Raw genomic sequence first — 10542 nt, 5'->3', positions numbered from 1 at the left:
CCAAATTCGATGAACATTTTCCAGATTCTTTTAACTATTTTTCAAAATCCATGAACATTTTCAAAATTTGATGAACTTTCTTCAATTTTTGTGAACTGTTTTCCAAATTCAATGAATTTTTTTCAAATTTTTTCTCAAAATCATGAAATGTTTTAAAGCTTTGTGCACTTTTTTTAAATCCATGAACATTTTTGAATCCACGAAAAAAATCAAACTTTTTTCGTTCTTTTTCACTTCGCAATCAGGCCCTACAGCTGCTTCGTAATATAGGTGAGATAGATTAATTGCTTCATAATATAGGTGAGATAGATTAATTGGATTTTTTTTGTTATAGAATTCTAAATCGAGCATTAGGTCGGACATAGAAAACTCTTTTCCAACTAAGCACTCTTGAGCATCAAGCAATTATATGGCCTGGATTCGGAATGGATACAGCCCTTTCATGTCTGGATATGCACACCTACAGTCCATTAATGTAAATTCACCTTCCATAGTAAGTCAACGTTTGCCCGGTCAACCGCGACGGGTCATCAAAAGCGTGTTTGGTTACATTGCCGATTCAGCCTGGCCCGGCGATCCTGGCTCTATTGAGCCGGTTTGAGGGGATGCAGGCCAAAAAACCCCAGATGCACATAGTTTAGTTGCCTGCATGCCCCTAGTTGCATGAGATAAACATGTTTGACCAGCGTTTGGTTGCCCGCATTGCATTAGGTGCACATATGACATGGTGTTTGGTTGCAACCTGCATAAGGTGTTGTCACCACTTCTATCTAGTGGTGACCTTACCACACACAATCTGAACATAGTGCCAGCTAGTTAAACAAATGACAGTTCATCCTAACTACAATCAAATGACAGATCAAATTATTAAGAGCCATTGGCTAAATAGGGGATAGTTCATCGGTGTTGCTGCTTCATCTTCCTCTTCTGCTTCCTCTTCTGCTTCTGCTGCTTCTTCTTCTTCCTCTTCTTCTGTGCTTCTGCTGCTGCTATTTCTTCTTCCTCTTCTTCAAATCCTGCACTGACCTCTGTTAAGCCACATTGCCTCTGCCCACTCCAACCTTTTGTTCTTCCAACCGTCATTGTCAAATGCCTCCACACCATGGCCAGAGCTAACAACATCGTCAGGCTCGACCTCTTCCTCCTCAGGCACGTGTTCATCAAAGCCCCACTGAAGGATCCAGTTATGCAGAATGAAACAAGCAAGAACTAGCTTAACTTGAGTGGGGTATGGGTGGAATGGCTTATGATCCAGGATCTTAAACCTATTCTTCAGAGCTCCAAATGCCCTCTCAACAGTTACTCTAAGGCTGGAGTGTCCGAGATTAAGCAGCTCCTGTGCAGTCCTAGGAAAGTTCCTACCAGAGAACTCGTTGAGATGGTACCTGGTTTTCCTGAAGGGTGGAAGAACACCCGGCCGACATGCATAGCCAGCATCTCCAAGGTAGAACTTGTCGTCGGGGATGTTGATCCCATCAGGTCGACTCATGCTGTCAGTGAGAATGTTTGCATCATGCGCTGACCCCTCCTAGCCAGCCAGCACATATGTGAACCTCAGATCAAAGTCAACAGCAGCAAGCACATTTTGGCTTGTGTAGTGCTTCCTCCCCCTGTATGCTGCAGACTGTGACCTAGGAACTCTGGCAGTGACATGAGTACCATCTATTGCCCCAATGCAGTCCTGAAAATGGCATCACTAGCCTGTGTTAGTGCTGAACTTGCACAATACAAGCATATCAAGCCATGAAAAGTGTATATTGTCAATGCTCACCTTGAAGTATGGATACCATCTTGGGCTTCCGCGAATCTTTGGTGGAGTCTGGCAAGATGGTCTCCTGATCATCTCTCCTCTAAGCTCCCCGACAGCAGAAAGCACCTGCTTGAAGTACCTAGAGATGGTCTCCATTGACCTCCTGAACGTGTTGTGAATGACCCTGAACCTTTGGTTATGGCCAACAACATGGAGGAACATGACCACTTGCTCTTCGACACTGGTGTTGATGCTATCTTGTAACAGGCCCCTGCTCCTGAAGGTCTCGACAAGCCTGGCAAATGGTGCTCTTTTCATTCTAAGCATCCACAGAGCCTCGACGTCATTGCAGTTGTAGATGTAGTTCAGATTTTGGATCCTCTCCTGTTCCCGGGGAGACAATGGACCATAGCGGATCAACGGTCTCCCAGCACGACGAACAGCTCTCTGGTGCATGAACATGACCCATGCCTGAATCACACTAATCAGTGCTGCTGCCTGGATTATCAGCCTCATCCGTGTGTCCATAACCTAGTCGACATCGACGGTTCGTTCAGTGAGAAATCGATCCTACACCTAGCTTAAAGGCCTAACCACTGAGGCTTACCGACATCGGAGACGAGGACGGCGTAGGGGAGCCATGGCACATAGTAGGTCGACCAGACGGTGGCCAACAGCAAGGGGAGCACCAGATCAGCCGCAAACGCTGCCGCCTCTTCCGCCGCCGTCGCCTATAGCGCAGATCTGAAATCGCAACCGCCGCCGGTGGTGAGGCCGTGGAGAAGAAAGGAGGGCAGTGGCAATGGGTGAGCGAGTGAAAGGGGGTGAGGCTAATTTGGCGTCGGGACGACGCGCCAGATTTCAGCCAGACTCTGGGCTGCTTTGAGAAGCGTGCGATGCTTAGAATGAAAACCAGGCAACCAAACAGGCCTCTCCCTTCCCGCGCGGGCTTAATTGGGCTCGGTGCTGGCAACCAAACACGCCCCAAGCCTAGGGGGAAACCGGTGACATGTCATGAAGCAATCTTCTACATGTGCCGGCCCACCATCATGCGCACGTGAGTGCATCGGCAATCCCGCACGTGAGTGCATCATGCGCACGTGAGAAGTTTTCAGAAGCCATAAGGCATCAGAACAGGCCCTAAAATAGAAGGCACCAGAAGCAATGACGTTCCGCAAGCAAACTAAGCAAGGTGGCTCAGAGAACTCGCATAACCAATGAAATGCGCACCGCGAAAGAAACAAGCCAAGATGAACATGAAAAGACCAATATAATCACCACATAACCGCCCAGACGTTATAAGCTACGCACAGCGGTAGCAGCTGACAGGTTCACTTGAAAAGTGCACAAATAATTCACAGTAGCAAGGGCGTCTTTCTTGTTTTCGGGTCGGGAATGCTAGAAACTAAGCGTTCGTTCCTCTCAAAAGTACTCTTCTTCCAATGTAGACAAGACTGGCGGCAACCACAACATGCGTGACAGAGACGGTCTCATTTCTTGTTGTTGTTGTTCAACATCTTGAGCGACTGGAGCCCAAGCAGCAGGTCACCCGAGTCGAGGAACACCTTGTTGTTGGAGGCTGCGATGGTGTGGGCGATCTCCCTGGCGGCTTCAATCTGCCTGAGTGCCACGAAAGCAGGGTTGTTGGCAATGGCATTGCCAATCAGCTCTGCACTCTTTGCCTCTCCCTGTTCAGATAAACAAAGGCGCATCAATCAGCGTTTCAATCAGGTGCTCTAAAATTAAACAAGTGAAATGTACAACTAGTGTTGGGCAAGTGCTACCAAACACAGCAAATGTAAACAAATGTACAGAGCTATGAGACTATGAATGAAGATATAAACAGCGCTAGCAGTATGCCTATACTAACTACCACTGGAAGTGACACTGGAACAGGAAAATGGTTAGTCTGAAACTAAATTCAGTTATATGAACATGCCACTTGAAGTCTGATACTAAATTCAGTCATATGAACATAGCACTGGAAGTCTGAAACTATGTTCAGTCCTATGAACATGCCACTGGAAGTCTGAGACTATGTTCAGTCATACGAACATGCCACTGGAAGTCTGAGACTATGTTCAGTCATACGAACATGCCACTGGAAGTTCAAAACTAAACTATTGACATAGCAATCCAATCATCATATGAAATGTACAACTTTACTAGAGTCAGGCTCAAGTGCTCCCAAGCTCAGCAAATGCAGGGACATATATGATATGAAGACTTAAACAACACTAGCAATATGCCTCTACTAACTACCACTGGAAGTCTGAAAATAGGTGAAGCCATATGGAAACCATGTACCATAAACTTAACAAATGGAATGTACATTTCTACCAGTGTTTGGTTCAAATGCGCTACCAGTGTTTGGCTCAAATGTGCTACCAAAACTCAAGAAGTGTAACAGAATATATGATGAAGCTATGAAGACATAAAAAACACTGGCAATATGCCTGTACTAACTATGATTGAAACCGTAAACAGGATAAGTAGGTTTAGTAGTGTGAAAGAGAAATATCTAGTCCCTGTTTTGCATACCTGTGCCCTGATAATTGCACTCTTCTTGTCTTGCTCAGCCTTCTCAACAATGAACTTGGCACGCTCAGCTTCCTGAGCAGCAACCTGTTTGGCTTCAATGGCATGAGTGAACTCTTTACCAAAGCTGAGACTGGTAATGGACACATCATCCAGAGCGATGTTGAAGTTCTTTGCCCTCTCTGTCAGAATCTTCCTGATCTCCCTGCTCACAGCCTGCCATTACATAAAGGTCAGTAACATATTCCAAGCAAGAGCAGATATAATCTACTATAGCATGGAAACACACAGCAAACATGGCAAAGCTGTACCTCTCTCTGTGTGATTAGCTGACTGGCATTGTATTGGGCAACCACAGCTTTGAGTGTTTCATGAATGATTGAAGGCAACACTCTCTCATTGTAGTTCTCCCCCAGGGTCCTGTACATAGTTGGTAGTCTCTCTGGCATGGGTCGTGTAAGAACACGAAGACCAATTCTCACCTGTCCAAATTATGAAGTGGAATCAAATACATGCAAGGAACTGCAGCGCAAATGCTACTTTCAAAAAGAAGTGCGTGAACACTAACAAATTCACATAATCAGAATGATATAACTTGCTCAGCATCAGCTAGTCGTCTTAAATCAACATGGCAACAAATAATGATGAAGCAAAAGAAGTACTTGTGACTGATGTCAACAGATTCAAAGCAAATAAGTTGAAATGATTATTGACAGGCAATATATAATGACAATCTAACAGATTAAAAGCAAATGAGTTGAAATGCTTATTGACAGGGAATACATAATGGCGACCAGTGCTAATTGATTAAAAGCAATGAATTAAAATGCTTAATAACAGAGCAGTAGACACTAGACAGGAAAGAGGCTACATACAATGCTGTAAGATTTCATAGGTCAGCTAGTATGGGTTGCATTAAAATCCAATGAGTCAATAAAAATTGACTCCACTGATGCTAGGTATGCCATAACAGCTGATGTCACGGTAACTGGAGACTCAGAAATGAAAATGACAAACACATTACATGTACCAGACCCCACCCACCTATCCAAATTGGTAAACACTTTTGGTGTGCCCATGCCATTGCAGGCTACAGTTACAGAATATGTTCAGAAATGATAATGCCAGGGCCGTTTTACATGTACCAGACTACATACACTGGTCCAAATTGCTAGCTAATCACTTAACATAAGCAGAGTATCAACAAATAAGACTAGTACAGGCTACACTTTCAGAATATCAACAACATGGGCAGCTAAAAGCAGACCCCTTGGTCGATCCCAAACATGGATTCTCACAGATAATAAGCAGTAAATCACGCATCAACGCTAGGTGAGGAGGAATCGAGACAGGAGAAAGTTACCATCTGGAGATCCCGGCTCCCGGAGGTGCTCTCGACGAGGTTGGGTCGCGCGCGGACGTCGTAGATGATGGGCCTCTCGAACCACGGGATGACGATGTGAGTCCCCTCGGGGTAGACCTGCACGGACCCGCCCCAGAAATCAAACGCGTAAGGAACCCGATAAATCGCGCAGAAAAACAGCAGGGAGCAAGCAAAATCCGTCGCGCGCGTCACCGGCGGCCGGGATCCGCGGATCCGTGGGAGGGGAGGGGGCGGCGGCTACCTTGTCCTTGATCCCCTCGAGGCGGTTGAAGACGATGGCCCGGTGGCCTCCCTCGACGTTGTAGAGGGTCTTGTTGCCGAGGTAGAGCGCGGCGCCGCCGAGCAGCCCGAGCTTGACCAGCGCGCCCGCGCCCGCCGGCGCGCTCGGCATCCTGGCGCCCTTGAAGTTCATCTCGCTCGCCGGCGGCGGAGGTCGGGGTTTAGCTAGGGTTTACTCGGCCGATTTGGGGGAGAATGGGATGCGGAGGAGGAGGAGGCGGGCGGAGGGATGGGGAATAGGGGTGCGGGAGGAAGAGCAGGGTGGGTGTTAAGTGGGCCGGGCCGGTGGATCGGGGCCGTCGGATCTCGAAGGGACGGCGCGGATGATGCGGTGGGGCGCGTTTCTTTCCTCTGCTGCAAGAAAGGGGAATGGAGGTGCTGGCTTCCGGCCCAAGATGGTCTCGTGCGCCTGACTCCTGGGTCCCGCACGGGTGGGATGGTTGGGGCATTTCTCTCGCGTGACTGGTCAACTTGCGCCCGTACGTGCCCAACTAAAAATGATTTTTTTGTACGGGGACACACCTAAAAAAGTTGCCCTCGTGCACAGCCTAAAAATAAGTTGCGCTTGTGCACTTGTCCTTGTCATTTAACTTTTTTGAGTGCGCCGGCACACCCTAAAATTAAGTGGCACTCCTACTCATTCATTTTTTGATACATCCATTTCTTCGACAACTAATTCTGGATGGAGGAAGTAGTAATTAAGGACGGTAAAACTGAACCCATTTCAAACTCTCTCACACCTTCATTGATTTAGGGCGTTGGATCGTGCATCTCGGCCGTCCCTGGCCGTCTAAGGCACTGCTTTCATCCGCATGGGCTAATAATGGGCCAAATGTACTCGGGTTGCTATTCCCTCGGCTGAATCGCAAGCTTCTCGTTCACTGACATTCCCTGACATCGGATGCCGAACAAACGATTGTGATTTGTGCTCCGCGTCTTCGTAGCCCCGCCCACTTCGCTCCCCTTCCCGCAACCAACCAGCTCCCATGCTTGTGGGATGGTTGGGGAATGGCCGCGCTGGCTTCCAGCTTGCGCCCATGCGCATGATAAAAACTTTTCTTTTTAAGAGTAAAACCCCTATACTACTCAGACATAATGTTCTTACAATCATCGAAAAACAGTAGCCGCCACGCAGGGCGAAACACTATTCATTAACAAACCATCTGAACCAACCAAGATCGTAACAAATTTCGCAAATCTAATGGGCAACATTGTTTGCCTCTCACCTCATCCTAGCCAAGCTCAAACTGTGCAACAGATAAATGATCCTAAGCACTTTTCTTAAATCCATCAAGGTAGGCATGTCCATAGCATTGTCAGGAAGAAAGGAGTGCACAAATAAACAATCAGTTCCCAGGTCAATGGGACAGTGTGTGGTAAGTCCAATGTAAAGGCATGCCAAACAGGTACGGAGCTTAGCTCTTTCCACGTTAGAGCGGGCCGACAAGAGAATTCCGTGTGGAAAGAAGGACCTCACCGATCGATCCTCTCTCAACAAAGCATGCACTTGAGCCATGCTCAGCAACAAAGTTGGCATCCACATTTATCTTTACACAATCCATCTGAGAGGGCATTCAATCATCATGAACCTCCAGCGTGGTTGCACTTGTTTGGTGTTCAGCAATCACTGGTTTACCCTTTCCATTACACCCAACAAGCAAGGTGCCATGTAAGCCATCAACAGAGGACCTATAACTATCTAGAAAATTAACAAAAGCGCAAAATGGACCTCGTCCATCCCTAAATATCACATTGTTCTTTAGATGTGGGGCTCTCGGTAAAATAAAAACCTCTAATCACACAATATTTCTCACATTATCAAGTAAGACCAACAACCAATCTGGACCACCAGAGTTAACAAAAACCTACTCTTTAGGAAACTCCCAAACCTCTATAATAGCCATACGTAGAGCTCGTGCCCTTGTACAAGAAACAATAGTATGGAAAATATCCTCATCAACATTACCACAAATGTATCTCAAACAAGCATTACCACAAATGAAACAGCGTACCAGAAATAGCACAACGGGCTGGCATCATATTAACTTGGACGGACAGACTATTAGATGACACACGCCACACAAAAACTTCAATATTCTGAGGCACATTAGCTTTCTAAATGACATTCCACAATTTCCTCTCCCCATTCAACCCCACTGCATTGCCTATTATCCTATTATGTTTCTTTAATAGAAGAGCAAGATTGTAGGCACTGTTGACCGAGAATAAACCGCTATTTTTCATAACGTGAAGCCACAAAGTCCGCACCCATATAAGGAATCCGAAGGTTAGAAATCTCGTGGCAACAGGTGGATAAAACAAATGTCTCACAAGATTCACATCTCATCTTCTTGTTCTAAGAAAGAAAAGATCAGCCGTCAATTTTAATCTTGTTCTATCTTCGCAATAATTTTAAGACCTAGATTGCAGGTAAGCCAATTATCTTTTCAAATATTCACATTACTGGCGTCCTGGACCCTAACACCTTCCTTCAACAACTCCAGGCCATATATAATACCTTCCCCACACGTTGAGGTAGCCTTAGGAAATATTGTGTCCAGTAAATGCATGTGAGGGTAATATTTGGCGTTTAGCAATCTCGCACATAGATACTTTGGTTTGATCAACAAATGCCAAGCCTAGTTAGCCAAAAGAACCTGGTTAAATGAATGGAGGTCACGAAAACCCATAACTCTGGGTCCTATAAGCATTGTCGGTTTTATCTTAAGCTAACCAACGAGTTTTCCACCTGCTCTTGTCATCCCTCCACTAGAAATTACGGATCACCTGGGAAAGCTCATCACATAACCCACCAGAAATTTAAAGATCCCATAGCATAAGTAGGTAAGGCTTTGATAACCGTTTTAATAAGAGTTTCATTAGTCCCACTCGAGACATATTTCTCCATCCAATTAGAAAGTCCCTTAAGGAACTTATCTTTAGTAGACTGGACCTTACCTGCCTTCATGCGTCCCACTGGAACGTGCAAACCATGATACTTATCCTCGAGACCATCAACTTTGCCTCAAGGATGACCATAGTAGACATTTGATTTTCTAAACTGCACTCCTTCCCGACAATTGTCCAGTGCCCTTTTCATACATAGGTAAAAAAAATTGACAACCATCGTGCATTGAGGCTAGAAAATAAATGACCATCGTGGGGTGGCAGGAAACTTGGTACAGGCACAAGGAGGCAACGGATGGGGCAATGGATGAAACAATACTCTTTTCTTTATTTCAAAATTGGCCCCTTGGGATGGATGGGGAGCTCCTCTATTTTCAGTCCATTCACGGTAAACATTCTTGAAACAGTTGACAAAAAAATCAGATCCATTAGTTGCTTCTCCCTCTTGGCTGCAGTTCGTCTTTGCGCCCATGGTTATAATTGGTCTCTTCAAATAGCTAACTTGACCTCCATTTTATGTTTCACATAGTTTGCTTGACTTTTGCGCTGTAGTTTGTCCCTGTGCCAATTGGCGCAACGAGTTGTGGTATTATCCGTTGGGAGGAGGAGGGGCACTACAAAAAAAAGACACATCCGTGACATTTTGGGCCGAACGAATTTTTTTTCTGTCATACATATGACACTTCTATGACGATAATTGTGACAAAACCCGGTATCATCATAGATGTGGTGGGCTCCTACTTCTATGACAAAAAATCATGACAGAAAATGGGCTTTTCGTCCTGGGCGGGCCGGAGACGCAGCTGCATGACATTTTTTGGGCCGTCCATGACGGAAAAACCCGTGGTAGAAGCGAGGACGAGGAAAATTTCGGGGAGTTCCCGGTTATGGTGGGAGGTCGGGGGCCGAGCGATGCGCGTTTCTCTCGTACACGTACGCGCGTGTGTGCGAGGCGTTGGCTCTAACTGAACCCGAGCGAGGCATTGGGCTCTAACTGAACCCGAGTGATTACACTGCAGACTACGCGTTACTGAACCCGAGCAATCGATCGATGGCTGTTAACTGAACCCGATCGAGCGATTCCTTCGCTACTACTGCTAACTGAAGCCGATCGATGCTGCCTCTGGATGAACAATGAGCGTTGCTGGGGGGTTTGGATGAACAGTTCCCGGTGGGGGTGGATGAACAGGACCCCGTGGTGTTGCCTCTGGATGAACAGGACCCCGATCGATCGAGCCGGTTGGGGCTGGACGAACAGGACCCCGTGGAGGGCAGGATGAACAGGACCACCCCGTGGAGGGCAGAATGAACAGTAGACGGTGGAGGGCTGGATGAACAGTAGCCCGTGGAGGGGTGGTTGAACAGGAGCCCGTGGAGAGGGCTGGTTGAACAGTAGCCGGTGGAGTAGCGCGTGGTGGAGGTTGGATGAACAGGAGCCCGTGGATGAACAGTCGTAGGTGGAGGCTGGAGGAGGTCGACGGTGGATGAACAGTAGCCCGTGGAGGCGGGAGGGGGGCGACGTGGAGATGAACAGTGTCCCGTGGAGTCCCGTTTTGCGGTACGCCACACCCCTCCCGATGAACAGGACCCCCGTTTCGACCGTAGCGCTCCAACACAAGTTCGTTTCCTCCGTTTTACGGTACGCCACACCCCTCCCGATCAACAGGACCCCCGTTTCGACCGT

At 47.0% G+C, this 10542-nt stretch overlaps 1 protein-coding gene across 1 annotated transcript; it reads right to left on the bottom strand.

Annotated features, from left to right (window-relative positions):
• Positions 1–3001: 3001 nt before the first annotated feature.
• LOC123123738 (prohibitin-1, mitochondrial) lies at positions 3002–6204 on the bottom strand. The gene is made up of 5 exons (XM_044544333.1): positions 5914–6204; positions 5652–5768; positions 4600–4770; positions 4292–4504; positions 3002–3438 (listed from the first exon to the last, which is right to left on the bottom strand). Exons 1-5 carry the CDS (start codon positions 6082–6084, stop codon positions 3241–3243), a joined length of 870 nt encoding a protein of 289 aa, XP_044400268.1. The 5' UTR covers positions 6085–6204; the 3' UTR covers positions 3002–3240.
• Positions 6205–10542: the final 4338 nt, after the last annotated feature.

This window comes from Triticum aestivum, chromosome 5D, assembly GCF_018294505.1.
Source record: "Triticum aestivum cultivar Chinese Spring chromosome 5D, IWGSC CS RefSeq v2.1, whole genome shotgun sequence".
NCBI classification, from domain to species: Eukaryota; Viridiplantae; Streptophyta; class Magnoliopsida; order Poales; family Poaceae; genus Triticum; species Triticum aestivum.
Note: the sequence above shows the minus strand (reverse complement) of the source record. Positions and strands in the feature narration are given on the sequence as shown.